Source organism: Nicotiana sylvestris, chromosome 9 (assembly GCF_000393655.2).
Source record: "Nicotiana sylvestris chromosome 9, ASM39365v2, whole genome shotgun sequence".
NCBI lineage: Eukaryota > Viridiplantae > Streptophyta > Magnoliopsida > Solanales > Solanaceae > Nicotiana > Nicotiana sylvestris.
This window is the reverse complement of record NC_091065.1, coordinates 98,671,119-98,687,541: the sequence shown is the minus strand read 5'-3', so window position 1 is coordinate 98,687,541 and position 16,423 is coordinate 98,671,119. Positions and strand designations below refer to the sequence as shown.

Sequence of the window (16,423 nt, the reverse complement as noted above, 5' to 3'; positions counted from 1 at the left end):
TATTTTTTATTAATGTCTCACCTTGTTTCTTGTCCTTTAGAGTTGCAAGATACTCCTTGCAGTTTCTCTTCCAATGCCCTTTCTTCTTACAGTGAAAACATTCAACATCATATACTGACCGCAAGATCAAATCTTCAGAAAGCTTTTTACCAACCTTGTACCCCAACTTCTCATGTTCTTCGGTAAGAACAATCACATGATTGAAAAGGGGTCCAACTGGAGAGTTTTCAATATCCAACTGTGTATCAACCATCTTCTTAAGATATTCAATGATTGCAGTTGGATCCATATTCTGATGTTTCCTTTGGAGTTCAGAACTCATAGAAGCAAGAATGATGCGTTTAATAGCAAGGCATTCTTCCAAGTGTTTCTGATAAACCTTAGTGCCTTGAACATCATTCTCTGGTGAGATTATCTTTGCAGCTTATCGATCACATCAATGAGTATTTCATGCATGAGAATAATTCTCAAATTTCTATACCAGCCATAAAAGTTTGGTCATACCAACGTGTTGGTCTCAAGTATTTCACGCAGTTATATAACAGGCATATTGAGAAATCTAAAATATAGAAAAGAAAAGGTAATAATATAAGAACATATTTAAATATATCATAAAGACATAGACTTTTATCTAAATGATATTTTCATTAATTATTTTAAACTATTTACCATCATTATAGTTTAAGAAACTCTATCTCTGTTAGTGGAGTAGAGGAATCCTTTAACAATATGTATGAGCCCATTTGAAGTCAAATCGTTTCTCACATATATTCTAAAGGTAGGTACTCTTACCAATTGTATCCCTATACAACTTTCTTAAATAGCTTTATGTCAAATAGTCCTCTGGTAGTCAGGTCGATCCTATTGGCATAGTTGAGTTCAACCATTCTGATGGCAAAGAACTTATTAAATTTTATACTCCCCCCGGGTAGTCCAAGCGTCTAGTATAAATTAAACAATTCTTTCAAATCTAATGCAATAAATAATTTTTACATATTCTCGAACAGTCTCCTGGTTGTGAGGTCGCTCCTTATAAACAAGAAACAAATAAAATTATTTATTTTGATGGATAGCTTTACAATAAAATATCTTATATTTTATTATTAAAGAACTTAAATTTTAGTAGGAGGAAATTGTTATTAAAATAACTTTTAATAACATGATAATCACATCTTTTATAGCACATGAATTTAGTTTAAGTTGTCTACATGCTTAGTCCTAAATTAATTTACATCACATGTAACAATTCAAAATTATGTAACGAACAAGCATGTGACATAAAAACAAAATCCAACATACTTCTAACATGTTTATCATATATATCACATAAAAAGAATCCATGCCAGAATATTAATATTAATTAACATCTCATGAACTAATAACAATTAAAATAACAGTAGAATCTAATAACCTACTATAGATTACCGTCGTATCTAATACAAAATTTTAAATTTAAGTTAAGAACTATCTCAATAGTTTAATTTATATGTATACATATTTTATGCACAATAAAATAATATCAATCCATATGTATTCAAACAATTTGACTATTGCACATGACAAAAGTATTATGGTTTGAACTCTTCAAATATAATCTTAAAATATTTCGTAAATAAATTTTAGACACGAGAAATCATGGCTCTGATACCACTATAGTATTGCATATATGTGTTCGTAACACGCAGCGGAAGACAATAACAATCCTAGGAAGATCCGTTCGTGTTTAAAATTTATTTACATGTCAAAATCGGATCTAAGACATACCTGGTGAAGAGAGTCTCGTTTCAAAATTTCTTCAATAGTGCGAAGACTCTATGTGTATCCACACCGAGACCGATCCTTGCTATCAACTCTTTGATCAATGAAACCCGCGAACAAATTGAACGAAAAATTTATGCTGAAATTTTTCTCAAAAATCTCAACTCAAATTAAAAGAACAAGAAATGCTTTTCTTGTAATTGTATTTTCTCTCTTGGCTTTGTATTGCACTCTCACTTTCACAAAGTGATTTTTCTTCTCAAGACTTAGTCCCACAAATTTTCTTCATCACCTTTTATATATAGCATCACTTATAAACCCTTTTTTCTTATTTGGTTGAGGTAACGATTTACTTAAGGTAAAAGTTTATTCCAAAAATAAACTTGATGGAATATTTTTAAGGAAAATCAAAATCCCATTCTAAACGGGTAACTTCAGTGACGACTTTCATGGACTTTCCATGAAGTTCAATTCCAAACATTGGAATCTAACTTATTAGTTTCTCCTAATAAAGAATTCAAATCCCATTCCAAATGGCTTGAATTATCCGAACATCCTTCTTGGGACTATATACGTGAAACCAAATTTCAATTGGATTTCACATAATAAGTTTCCAACAATCTTTATTTTTATTAATATTTTATATAACATATTTTATATAAAATAAGTATTAATAATATATATTACATATATATTTTAATCAAGAGATTTAATTTCTATTCCAAATAAAAAATTTCAATTTGTTCACAATATTAATTATATCCTCTATGCTAGCAAAGAATATAATAATATTTCATTTGGACTAATAACTTTATCTATTTGACTAATTAAATTCTTTAACTCAATTGTCAAATAATAAGTTAATTAATCCTTTAGCAAAGATCAGAACACTCGTTAGTGTGCGACCCCATAGATTTAATACTAAACCAGTAGTAAATTGACCGTTTCAATATACTAATCAAGGGTGGCATCTAGCAACACTCCCTAACGACCAGATAGCATGAAGTATACATTTTACTCTCAAGAACCTGTAGAAGAATAAAGTAATATTTCCTTCTGTCCTTATAGCTCTCAGTCACCCTAGGATATGGTTCAACTGTCAAATCCTAATAGGCGACCAACTATGTGTGCATGTCAAATATAATCGACCATTGAATGACCTAAGAAATTTTTTTCTTCTTTTCATTCAATTGCCCTGGCCAAGGTCTTACTTTGGTCGTTTATAATTCATGACAACATGGAACTTAAACTCATTACCAAGAGTTGACAGATTCCATCTTGATCAATCACTAATTCTACAAGCATTTAATCATATCCAATATCCTTTCAACTATCGCCCTAGGGCCATAGGTGTCTAGTATCAAAGCACAATAAATAACTTGTCAATTACTATGACGATCTAAGGTTAAAGGAAACTCTTACATCACATTCTTCAAGAGAATATCCTATTGACAGTTTATGGTAATTCTAACCATTAGAAATTATCCAATGAGTCGGTTCAATGACCATATCTCTATATGCATCATCTATCTATGTGATTTAATTAATGAGATCAACTAATCTTTATCCAATAAAGACGATCACATAAATATTGATCTAACCGGATTACTAATGTCTAAATTAATAATCCTATGATCAAGAACAAATTTGGATTAAATTATAAGAAATTTCACTCTCATTATCATGATCTCCATCACGATGGTAAGTCTCAAAATTTAATCAAGGACCTTATTAAATTGATCAAGCAATTAATAATAACTATGATAAAAGAATATCAGATGCCATATATATTTTAAGTGAAATAATGTTCACAAAAATATGTTCAAATTATCAAATATGAGATTGGATCTAGGGCACATCTATTACACCCCTAACAAAATATCAGTAATTGTTGTAGTGTTTTATCTGCAAACTATAATTCAGAAGAAATAAATAAATAAATGGAGGTTGAAACAAATAGATTGCAAGTACAATGAAGATTAATTTTCTAATTTCCACTTGAAGCAATTTAACTGTAATTCAATTCCCCTCTGGACAAAAAGAAAAAGAAGACAAATGAAGAAAAAATGGAAGAGAAGAAAAAGATGAGTTATCACGTGTTTGGTGATGGAAAACAGGTATGAACAGCGGAAGCAAAAATAGTTAGGATCACTTGCATGTAATATAGACAATACATAATCACAGATTTTAATCAATCACAAGATCGATACTTATCTCTTGAAGCGTGACAGCGACCGCGAAAAGAGCCTCCAAGCAAGAGCGAAAACGTCCATGGGATCATCTTTCAGTTCCACAGTCTTCTACTGTGTGACCCGAATAATGACCGGAATAAGCGAAACTCGTGTGGGCGAGTTTCTCCTAGGAAAACTGTATATAAAAACATAGCCTCCTTATGGAATGAAACCTCTTTATATAGCCACAGGTTTTAGGGTTTAAAACCTTTTCCTAAACCTGTTGGGTCTTACTTTTCCACCAAGAAATATAATTCCATTTAATTCCTAATTATTCGGTCACAGCAGGGACCTCAATATTTAATTAACGAGGCTTCCTATTATAGACTTAATTCCAAATATCCGAATTAATACTACCATAATAAATTACGAATTATTCCACTAAAAATTCGCAACTGCACTCCTCAGTGCAATTTCAAAATTCTTTCATTAAACATTATTTAACTCCCCATGTTAAGATTCAGATACTAATCGAATAAATTAAATTACTGACAATTTAATTCATTGATTATTTCCTTTAGACCTTCGCTTAACTTATTTCATGTGGCGGATACAAAATCCACCTGCAGGGTTTACACATGAAAACTTATAAGCTTTCATAAAGGTGTATCATCAATCTCTAGACCGAGACATGAATTACATCAACTAATTATTACTTCGCCGATGTATATCATCATTGTCCAATTTACCAGGCATATTGACCCACAAAAGAATCTTGCCTTTTAGTAAATCAAAACAATAAATAATATACACAACAATAATAATTATATCAAGATTAAGAGTATAAGTACATTTAATAGCTAGAGAATTTATTTTATTAAGTCATTATAAAATAATTATCTCTACTTGGTCCGTTCAATACATACAAAATGTACTAGCACAAGAAGTCGGAATTAAACCATTCTCATAATCAAGATAAATTATATTTAATCTTGTGCTACAATCATTCCTGATGGTTTGTCCAATTCCATCACTAGATTGTGAACATGATCTTTATACTTATAAGAACCGATGATTTAATCTTCCGTGTGTAAGCTAAATTGTATACACTAAATCATCTACTATATAAGTAACGGACACAGACGAATATATGATCTATTTAAAATTTTGTTAAACTTAAATAATAGTTATTCCATAATAAATACTATATCCAAACCAAAATCCATGGTTAATAGTATATATCCCAACATTTGGTTGGGAAAAATTGACCGAGTAATTGCAAGAGTAGATCACCTTCTCTATTAGAACTAAACAAAGATATCGATGGAGTGGAAAATGGAATAAAATAAACAAAATAGATTATACATAATCAAGGATCATATATAGATGGACGAGTAATGTTTTTTGTTAGAGTATTCTGTATTGGCGTCATGTAGACACACTAATTAAAGGGGTGAAGTGCTCCCGACCAAGACCAAGAGGTTGTTCATTTTCAGAGGCTGAAATCGATCATATACACACACGTCTTCGCTTTGGTTGAAGGGATTCATCAATATCACCCGTCATGCATGTCTAATAACAGCTCTTGAAGGTGTTCGCACCCTGTTTCAATTACAAAATATTCTCTTTAATCGCATCAAAAAGACATGTATTGTTCACGTTCATAAATAACAGAAACTGAAGGAAGATTAATACCCTAGACTAGATTTCTCAGCTTTCATCATTGTTATCATTTCTTGCATAAACTCGCAGAATTCCTGTTAACATAGGAGTAACAATAAAATACAGTTACTTCTTTAATTGCAGCATCAAAAGCACAGTTTAGTCATATAAGTTACAGCTGAAATGGGAAAGACAGAAGAAGAAAGAAACTGACTATATCATCGATCTCCCATGAGGTGAAGCAACCCTGTGTCATACAGTGATCTCTTCCTCTTGTCCGACAGAACTGCAAATTAATTAACTAATTAATACAAGGTCAATGTAACATATACGCTTAGACGAACACTATTCATCAGCGGCAGATCCAAGATATATTTAATTAAATTTGATGGTGCATGCAAGCTTTAAATTTTTATTAATTAACGCATTAAACTTTACAAATTATGTGTTTAATATCTAACGTGTCAGTCAAAATTTGAGTAATATTTTACATATTCCGTCCAAAATAATGGGCTCAATATACCCGGCCGTACGTTTATATGCTAATTGGCCTCTAATCGGATGTGACTCCCATGACATGACAGAGGGCCGAATTAAAGAGGACTGACAAAATTCTAGATTGGTGAACTTTCAAAGAAGTGCAATAGTTTTATAGAACACAAACAAATCACATGGTATATGATTCATACGTGCAGTTTTGAACTCGACGCGAACGCAACCAAAATGACAAATTCATTCTATTAGGCAAGAACAAAAAATTAAATGAGCACTATGAACTCGATCGGCATGTGATATATATATGTAAAATGCATTTGGTGGGGAGGGAGATTATATTGAGATGCATACCAGAATAAGCCTCTTGAACTTGCTGAAATCTATGTTTAGCTTCTCCCTTAATGCAAGGATCCTTCTTCATCCATCTATCCGGGTGCCATTTAATTTCTTTAACAACACACATAAATTAATAAGACAAATTAAGCACTGCATGCAGAAGATGAAGATCAAGAAGATTTTAGCTTTCAAATTAATTAATACCAGAGCAAGCTTTCTGTAAGCACAGCGAATATCAGAATCTGAGGCTTGTTTACAGATTCCAAGAACAGAATAGTAGCATTGTTGTTAGACATAACTTCCGTTTTCTCAGCGTACAAAAGGGGGGGATATTTATTTGGTGAATATAATACTATACTACTGCCTGGTTTCAGCGTACAAAGAAAAGAAGGTTGTTTTTTGTTAAGGTTTTGGTGGGTGCAAGAAATGAATTTAATAACTATATATATATATATAATCATGTGTTTCGTCCAAAAGGTAGAGAAACTAAGTGAAGTTGCGAACCCCACAAAAATAACATGAGCCTGGCCCTGCAGTGGAAGGAAGCTGAGTCAGGAGAAGGTTCTAGAGTCTAGACCTTGTTTCTCATCTTAAATTTAACATGACAGTACAAATGTTACTACTATACTACTTTTAGCAAATGTTTGGACTTCCGAAACAAAATGTTACCCACAAATTGTAACAAGTCGTGTGGTGATCCAAGGAGGTAGGGCTTATGTGGTCACTGCCTTCCTTCCACAAGTTTCATGCACTTTATAGCCTTCCTTGTTAGGATTTGTATTAGGATGTGTTGGGTACATATGTTTATTTATGGTTTAAGTGAGTGAAAAAGTTAATTGAGACAACCCAAAATAAATTAATTAGGACGAATCACAGGTTATTACCTTGTGAAACATATTACTCCCTCCGTTCACTTTTACTTACTAAAAATATATTTTCACTTTTACGTATCCACTATATTAAATCAAGAGAAAACCAAATTCTTTTTTCTTATTTTACTCTTATTATTAATTACTTATTCCCCAAATTAGTTCTCATGACGTTTTAAAACGCTATCATTATAAGGGGTTATATGGTAAAATATATACTACAATTATTATTTCTTAAGAGGCGTGAATAGTCCAGGACAAATAAAGATGAACGGAGGGAGTAGATCACTATTTTTAAGGACATGAAATTTCGCGCCACATACTTAATTAACTAGTTAAGTTTAACGGTGATCATGAGGTCACTGGAATCCGAACTTGAACATTGCAATTTCAATTACTGATTTTCCCCCCTTGTAGATCAGAGTTTTGTTCAATTTTGCTTGCTTGTGATCCCAACTCTTAATAATCTGTCTTTAATCTACTTTTGTCTTCATTGATATCAATAATATCATCATTAAACATACCTTGGACAAAATTGTTTCCCACTATTAACTTAAGGGACGGGTGATTATAATCTGTACAGCCAGGACATCAACAAAAGTAAGAATAAGAAAAAAAAAATAATGGATTCATAATGAACTTTGGTTTTCTACTATAAAAAATGGAAGACAATCAAACTATCGAATATGTGCAAATTGTACATGTCGAATCCTCAAATGTGCCAAAAAATGTCATAGTAGAACAGCCTTTAAGGATCTTCATATTGCTACTTACCAAGGTTTCCAACAAACTGGAACTCTACAAATCTAATGATGTGAACATTACACGCAATGGAATTATTGCCTCTTTCACATGCTCAAAATACACATTTTGAAGTGAAAAAAATCATATAGGCCAAAGACTCTGTGTTAGAAAAAGTAAAACAACTCTCTCACTCACTCTCATAATAACAGAAAGAAAAAAAAATAATAATAATAATAATAAAAGAATTGGAAGCAGCTTAGCTCACATCCCTACTTCCTGTTTCCTGCTTTTCGCTTCATTTCAGTTGGCACGGCCTGCCTCCCATTCCGTAGAGGTGTGTGCCCAATTCCATTTGTCTTTCGTGATGGCGAAGGCCCTCCTTTGTAAACCATGTTCCTGCCACAGTCAGCAAACAAAATGTTAAAGATAAATGAGCCCGAATAGAGTAGAACAGATATTGAGGATTCTTATAACCGACCCTTGCTAGTTTGGGGATTGAAATACAGTTGATTGATTGATTAACTACTTATTATGTTATTCTTGAAGTGCAAATAAATCACAAAAAAAAAATGAAAATGAGAATACCTTGTTTCTGGGCTCTTTACATGCTTTGCATTTGGTCTCTGGATCTGTGACTCATTCCCATTGGTGAAGCTGTTCAGTTTGGAATTATTGAATTGCCAAAGCAAATCTGGCTCAGACGAATCACTGGTCGTGGCATCAAATTCTTCAAGATCATCAGCAGGAGTAATGTCAAAGTGGTCACTCAATGGGAAAAGATTACTCGATTTTTCTTGGCATAATAATTTAGATGATTCCGAACGATATTTCTGAGCAAAGACATCAGACATGCCTTTTTCAGATTCCCAACATACAAAGGGTTTTCCCACTCCATTGATAGAGTCCTGTTTGTTCACCATGACTTTGTCTACCCACTCACCTGTGCCCATGTCTTTATCATATCCCACATAGTTTTCACAAGGACTGTTGACCGGTGGCCAGGAAGGGGAATTTCCTAGTAACTCATCAAGGTCAAAGCTTTGCGTCTTTTGTCTGAAAGCAGAATTACTTGATACCTGCAACTTAGTAGATGTCAAAAGCAAACTCTTGCAGATTACAACCGCATGCATCAAAATGGATGCTCCTAAAAAACTTTACTAACAGCGTCTTACGCTCTAGTTTTGGTATAAACATATTCCAATCTCATGCTCTTCCGAGCAGGGGCGGAGCCACATAGCTCCAAGTCCAAGGAGTGTCAACTGATACCTCTTCGCCGGAAAACTACGTTGTTTAGATAGGTAAGAATTAATTTATATATATATATATATATACACCCCACACACTATGTATTGAATCCCCTTGACTTATTTGTGTATTTACTTCTTTAAATTTTGACACATCCTGACTCAGCTACTGCTTCCAAGTATTGCCTTATCTATTTATTGTTTGAGCTAAAACACCACGAAACACTAATAGAACTCAACAAATTATTCTTCCATTCACGAGTTTGCATTTTGCTACAAATGCACTTAGAGAGACAACCAAGTCCAGAGATTCTACCTCTATATTGCCTACATCGTCCATCGGTCTCCTCTGGATGTGTGAATCGGCCAATTTCTCTCTCTTCTGTGGATTAGATTGAAAGGGCGATGGCTGCATGTTACATGGACTGCTCATTATATGCTGCATGGGAACTGACTCCTCTTCTTTTTTTGCCAAGGCAGCTTTAAGAGTTGCAATCTGATAAAACAACGATATCGTTCTTTAGCACAAACCAACTTAGATTCGGAACAAAAGCAATATGAAAGGATAAAAGGAAAAAGGAGAAAAAATTGAATACCTGTTCTTTGAGCTCTTTGACATCTGCAGAGTCTTTATTTACTCGTGCAGCGCCTAGTTCAACAGTAGAAACACGTTCTGCAAATTTAAGTGTGCTAATTGTTTCTCCTACAGCTTCAGGTTCAGGGCTTATGTGAACAAACATCAGAGTTTTGGCTTGCCCTCCTACAATAAAGTCACATCCCAAAAAAACCAATCTTTATTATACAGAAAGAGAAGAGTCGCAAGAACAATCAAATTTCATCATTTAAACTTATATCCTACCTAGTGAGTCTTGCAGTAGCTGAGTAAGTTTGCTGTTACGGTATGGGACATGTGCATTCTTTTGGGCAAGGGCAGAGATAACATCACCCAAAGCTGAAAGAGACTTGTTAATGTGCTGAGCCTCCTTAAGCCTATCTCCTGTTACTTCAGATTTGTTGACTCTCTCACTTCCTGCAAGATCAACCAAATGCATACAACCACGAAGAATAGCTCCAGAAGTCAAGTCTCGTCCCTGAATATGAACAGTTAGGCAACTGCACATTCAAAACCAGATACACTGATAGAGTCAGCATCTCCACGACAAGTTTCTTTCAAAGAATCTAGAAAGTAAAACAGAAGGTTCTGCATTCAAACCTGTGGGAGCGGCTACTGCGGTCATTGAGTGCTGTTGCACCCACTGAACGATTCTTTTGCCCCAAATTCATCAGATCAATAACGTCGCAAGTTGAAGTTACATGAACCAAGCTTGCATCTGGTACAGTTAGTCCTTGAGAAGCACTACGGATTTCTAATGTAATTATGGGTTAAGGAACTCAGGAAGCTTAAGCACGATGCTCTAGAATAAACATGTGTAATAATAAAATCATATAGCTTAAGGTTACTTAAAAGTTTTGAATATAAGAATGTTTGTTGATGCAAAACATTCAATATGCAGAAGAGGAATAGTAAAGATCATCAAAACATAAGTCACAAGATATTGAGAAGGATATCTTTTGTTTACACCATCAGAAACTAGGAGATCCCTAACTTGCTCATTGTATATCTCGATCATCTGTACAGACACATCATAGTGGAAGGTATCCTTTCTTTGCTCTGCGAGAAGGAATAGATCGCCTAAAGCCCTATAGTTTACTCCTTGACTTTGTTCTGTGATATTCTTAGGCCCCGTCTGAATATAACAAAAGAGCTTCTTAGCACATACAACAAAGAAAATATGATTTTATTTAAAATGGAAATATTTTTCTTTAACTAACCATTGTATAGGTTTTTCCTGATCCTGTTTGGCCATAAGCAAAAATGCAGACATTGAAGCCATCAAGAACTGATCTTATCAGTGGTTGTGTATCAGAAAACACCTCGCCTGCCAAAAAGTAAGACAAGTAAAAACCACTGAAGAAAGTTGAGGGATAACATAATTAAAAGTATAGATGCCAATTTTTATAAAAGGTAAACACAAATGTCATTTTACCAATAATTACGGATGCAACATTCTATACTGTTCTATGTTTGCCATTTACCTTGAGTAGCACAGGATCCAAATACTTCATTGAAGTTGAAAGACTTTCGCCCTTTTCCGTTCTTTGACGGAACACTTATTGTAATGGTGCCATCTTCTATGTGATCCACAGAACTAGCACAAGTAGATTGCCCGGGCAAAAAGGGTCTTACTCGACAGTAAACCCTTATGCTTCCTAATTGAGCAAAAACAGACAACCTTCAGTTCATGGTTGAATAAGAGATGAAGAAAGACACAATGATGGTCTAATATATAAGAATGTTACCTTTAAGATCCTGAACTTGATTATAAAGCTTGCGATTTTCTTCAAGAACTCTATGATAACCAGAAGCTGCATGAGCTAGGCCATTTATGTGCATGCCTATAGTGCAAGGCATAATTAGGTGGAAACAAACTCATTTCAATAAATGCACATAAACCAAAAAAAAAATAGAGAATTGTGCAATATCCCTACCAATATTATGCATTTCCTCATGAAACTTCATCTGCATGAATTGCATACCCGCTTTGGTAGTCAAAAGAGTTTGCTTCAGGTTCTACAATAGGACATTAAAGCTCATAAGAGTTTAGCGGAGAAATTGTTTTTTCCTTGTTCGAGGGTCTAATCGTGCCCGGCAATCTTCAGTTCTTACCTTAATGTCACTTTGCTGTTGGTCAACAATGGCGTATTGCTTCATGTATCTTCTTTCAAGTTCTTCATTTGGCAAGGAGTCCTCTTTCTTCTCTATGATCACATTTCTTTGGTCAACCTAATTGAGAAGGGAAGAAAAAATTTGCAAGAATGAGGTATCATATCTTTTGACATGAAATGATACTTTCTGATTAAAAACAAGTGAATTGTTTCTTTCAGCAAGATCTGAAAAATTAGATACATCACCTTTGCACTGTCAGAAGTATATCTCAAGGTGGATTTGTTACCACAAGAACCAGTTGAATCATCTGTAGTTGCTTTACTCTGATGGAAGGATGTTAAATGGTATGTCAGAGCATAAGACGATGCATATAGATAACATCAAAAAAGTAGAGATACTCTTCTACTATTTTTTATTAGTGTAACAGTAGTTATTGTAAGAAGAAATCAAAGGGCGCATTGAAATAAAAAGGTGTTTATACAAGCATAGAAAGGGAAAGAGAAAACAGAGAACTGAATCAACAGTGACTACTACTAAGGAAGCAGATAATCCAACTTCAACAAATGAATAATCTTGTAATTCAGCAGATAGATGAAAGATGAACTAACCAGTTCAATTTTGCTTGCAACGCGATGCTCAAATTCCTGAACAACCTTATTCAACACCGACTCCACAAGCTGTAGCATGCACAACGTTGATGGATTTTAGAACAAATGGCACTAGATACCAAGTACAATTACACATAATAGCTAATACCTCGCCAACAGTTTACAGGTGGTAAACTGCAGGAATCTGCAGAAAATTCTACCACAACAGGCATATCATATATTAGGTTAACCAAAGATTTCCTATCACTAAACTAAAAGACTATGGAGATTGCTTTTTCTAGTTACTAGTTAACATATTAGCGAAAAAATCTCGGGTGCAGCACTTGATGGTCATGAGTTGTTATGACTTAAGACAATACCGGAGGACAAACTAAAAGAATTTTAAAGGCATCATAGAATATGAATATAGCGGAATCAACCATATTTGAAGAGCTAATCATGTACGTTGCTTTAAATGCAGAAGGTCAGTGACGAGGAACCAAAAGATACCAAACTTGTGAAATGAAAAAATACATGTGGTTTACACGAAGATCAAGAATGAAGATGTTCAACATTTTTTTAGATGTCAAGCTAACAAGGACAAGGTCCAGAGTTAAAAGGTCCCTTACACACTTTATCATCAATTAACTTGCCATCTCCAATTTCACTGACAGAATAATTAACTCCACAAGTAAAATCAATGTCAAGGAAATAACATTTACAAGAACTAAATCCTCAGGCTAGTACAACGTCTAACAATTTCCTACTAGTCTAAAATCCTCAGGCTAGTACAACGTCTAACAATTTCCTACTAGTCTAAATTCACTTGATTGCTTTCCTGCTAGTCTAATAGCCTGTTTTCCCAAAAGCACTTTTTTTTCCTAATTTGAGGTGTTTGGCCAAGCTTATTTGGGGAAAAAAGTGTTTTTGGGAAGAAGCAGAAGCAGAAAAAAGTAGTTTCTTTCCAAAAGCAAAAGCAGAAGCAGTTTTGGCTTTTCTTCTTACCTAAAATACCCTTAACAAAATATAGTATATACCAAAATAACCCTTAAACCTAATACTTAGGATATTAATTTATAAATATTTCTTCTTATTTTTAGGAAAACTTTCTAATATATAGTGACTTTAGGGGTGAATGCTTTTATATTTGTTGAAGGAATTTTAATATATTTAACTTATATTAAAAGAATTAAGTACTTTTTAATTTTATTTTCATATTTTACTTAAATAAAATAATTTTTTTTAATTATTGCATGTAATAACAAAATTTTGATATTATTTATTTACTTATAATATTAATTATTAAGTAAATCTATTCATGTCCTTATTCGTAATTTGACACTTAAAACACTTTCTAAAAAGCTTGGTCAAACACAAATTATTTCTCAAAAATGCTTTTCAAACTGATTAGCCAAACACAAACTGATTATCTCCAAAAGTACTTTTTTCAAAACCAGTACTTTTTTCAAAACCACTTTTGAAAAAAGTGCTTCTCAAAATAAGCTGATTTCTCCTGGCCAAACAGGCTATAAGTTCACTTGATTTCTTGCTTGACACTACCTACTTTAGCTGAAAAGAGTGAACAGGTGAAAGTACTTTGAAGAAAAATGATGTAGGAGCAAGAAGATCGAGGGCTGAGTAGAATTGCTTCAGCATTACACTACAAAAATCTAAAAGGAAAGTTTATCAAGCTTGATGAATTTCAACTTACATTAGGAACCTCTTCGGGCCTCTTATCAGTTAGAATTGCACGAACAAGCATGCTCAAGGAAGAGCTGGCCTGTAAAGAGAAGATTTGATTAATGAATTGTTCATTGAATTCATTATTCTCAATGCATGCAATGCTTTTTTCAGTCAAGCAGAGCTTACCTACCGTTTTGTTTTTTCCAGCTTCAATTGATGCACCATTTATAGGTTTCTCATACATATTCCTTGACAAAGAACTTGTGAATGGCTCAGAATTTTTCCGCACAATTTGTTTCACAGATGCATTGGATTTTATATTTCCACCGAATTTCCAGACTCCTGTACCACCTTCTTGCTTCCATTCGCTGTAAGATTTAAGTCCCAAAACACAATTCACAATCCTTGATGATTTTCCTCCCTGATAATTTTCAAGAATGCAGCTTTATCACATATTTTATAGAAATTCCAGTAAGTCATGAGAATGCCTATACAATTAAACTAGGACTCAATTTAGTATGAGAGGTATGAAGACACCGGAAATAGATATTCCCAGTTATAATTATAAACTACTTTGGCTCCCATCAAATGAACTAACAATTTACCTGCTCGAGATCAGAAGCCTCAAACAAAGGAATCCCCAATTCTTGCACAGCAACCAAAAAATTTCTAACATTCTCAAAGTACTGGTATGCAGAAAGGGCAGCTCCATCTGAGATAACTGCAGAGTCACATGGACTTTCAACAACCTGCAGTAGTTGATCAATGATAAAGGTCAATCTGGAAAAAACAACAATTCAAGGCCGCCAACAAATAGGTCTAACTTGCAATTTCCTTTTTGAATGATCAATCTCCAAATACATGGCTGAGGGAAAATTAAAAGATTGGTTGATTTCCTTTATTGAAATTACCTTGGGCACAGCTCCAGGTTGAATTTTATTGAGTACATTGCAAAGGATCATTCCACTCCTTAAACCAAGCCTGAATTCTTCCTCAGAAGGTTCAGCTGGCAAATTTTTAGCTCCCACAATTCCAACTATCTTCCTCAGCCATGCTGCTGCTTGATACCTCTTTATTGCTACAATTCAAACATCACAAATTCAGAAACAGTAAAACAAATTCCCAATTTATGCGTCTTTTTAAATTACATGAACAGACTAGTAACAATGGATCTCTAGCCTAATCACACTTATTATCATCCACAAAATAAAAGACACAAAAAAAAAATCAGTTACCAGCTTCCTCTGCTTTACGGGCATCCACCAAATCAAGATTTTTTGATGGGTTATTGCCATGCTGCTGAAGAACATCCTCTACCTCAGACAATGCTCCATAGGCCGCCATTTTTATTTATTTAAGCAAAGAAACAACTACCTTTTCTTGATTATAAATTCCTAAACATCAAAATTCTCAACTGTACCAAAAACGAAGAAAAAACCCAAGTGGTAAATTGTTTGAAAGAAGCCAAGTTCAGTGTTCAGAAACAAGATCTAACTGATTGGAAAAAGGTAAAATAAAGGTCAGAGAGGATAAACAGGTAAATAAAGGTACAATTTTGATGTAATCTTAATCTTGTATAGACAATGTGAACCCTAGTAAACTGAACACGAAGATACTAAGAAGTAGTAGTAGTAGTAGTAGTAGTGGTGTGTTATGGACTCTGGTGCTGGTTTGCTTGATTCGCTTTATTTTTCTGCTTTATTTGCCCACATCTCCCCACGAAATGCAAGAAAAGCGCTTTATTTTTGCTTTATAGGAGGAGTAAGTGAAAGACTGCTTGCTGCTTTGAATTTGTAGAATTTAGAGCCACGTAGTCCCGAGCCTCATTTGAGCCCAAATTGAAACCATACTCTCTCTGTTGCCTTCTAAAAACGGTATTTTTAGTGCTTACACAGCGCGTTGTACGACTCTTATCGTCCAGCAGGTGGTTAAATATTTGAATCAATTAACAGATGGCCTTGAAAAAATTGCAGCAACTACTCTTTTGATTACATAGTATTTTTTTAATATAAATATATAATTTTAAGATTACGTTTAAGTATTAATCAAACCGAGTCGCGATTATGAGTTGCCTGTAAAAGGAGGACTAGGCCTAACCTTTTACTACAAAATATGAACTTGACAGAAACAAGTTAAAGAAGATAAG

General features: G+C 33.9%; 1 protein-coding gene and 1 long non-coding RNA gene across 2 annotated transcripts; both read right to left on the bottom strand.

Annotated features, from left to right (window-relative positions):
- Positions 1-5,288: 5,288 nt before the first annotated feature.
- LOC104232774 (uncharacterized) lies at positions 5,289-6,997 on the bottom strand. Its single transcript, XR_712426.2, has 5 exons — positions 6,627-6,997; positions 6,438-6,533; positions 5,806-5,877; positions 5,625-5,686; positions 5,289-5,531 (listed from the first exon to the last, which is right to left on the bottom strand). It is a non-coding gene; the product is annotated as an uncharacterized lncRNA (long non-coding RNA).
- Positions 6,998-8,025: 1,028 nt separating this feature from the next.
- LOC104232773 (kinesin-like protein KIN-14I) lies at positions 8,026-16,170 on the bottom strand. Its single transcript, XM_009786045.2, has 19 exons — positions 15,513-16,170; positions 15,189-15,355; positions 14,883-15,026; positions 14,468-14,698; positions 14,306-14,374; positions 12,616-12,684; positions 12,253-12,330; positions 12,008-12,124; positions 11,830-11,911; positions 11,641-11,736; positions 11,377-11,550; positions 11,113-11,219; positions 10,849-11,027; positions 10,493-10,651; positions 10,139-10,392; positions 9,876-10,039; positions 9,596-9,775; positions 8,621-9,111; positions 8,026-8,431 (listed from the first exon to the last, which is right to left on the bottom strand). The coding sequence occupies exons 1-19, from the start codon at positions 15,619-15,621 to the stop codon at positions 8,305-8,307; spliced, it is 2,997 nt and encodes a 998-aa protein (XP_009784347.1). The 5' UTR covers positions 15,622-16,170; the 3' UTR covers positions 8,026-8,304.
- Positions 16,171-16,423: the final 253 nt, after the last annotated feature.

What these genes read in the sequence shown, in the direction of transcription:
- LOC104232773 (XM_009786045.2), bottom strand. Translation starts at nt 15,621, where the DNA reads ATGGCGGCCTATGGAGCATTGTCTGAGGTAGAGGATGTTCTTCAGCAG. An exon ending in CCGTAAAGCAGAGGAAGCTG is followed by an intron (nt 15,356 to 15,512) that starts GTAACTGATTTT and finishes TTTGAATTGTAG; the next exon opens with CAATAAAGAGGTATCAAGCA. An exon ending in TCAAGTTCAGGATCTTAAAG is followed by an intron (nt 11,551 to 11,640) that starts GTAACATTCTTA and finishes TTGCTCAATTAG; the next exon opens with GAAGCATAAGGGTTTACTGT.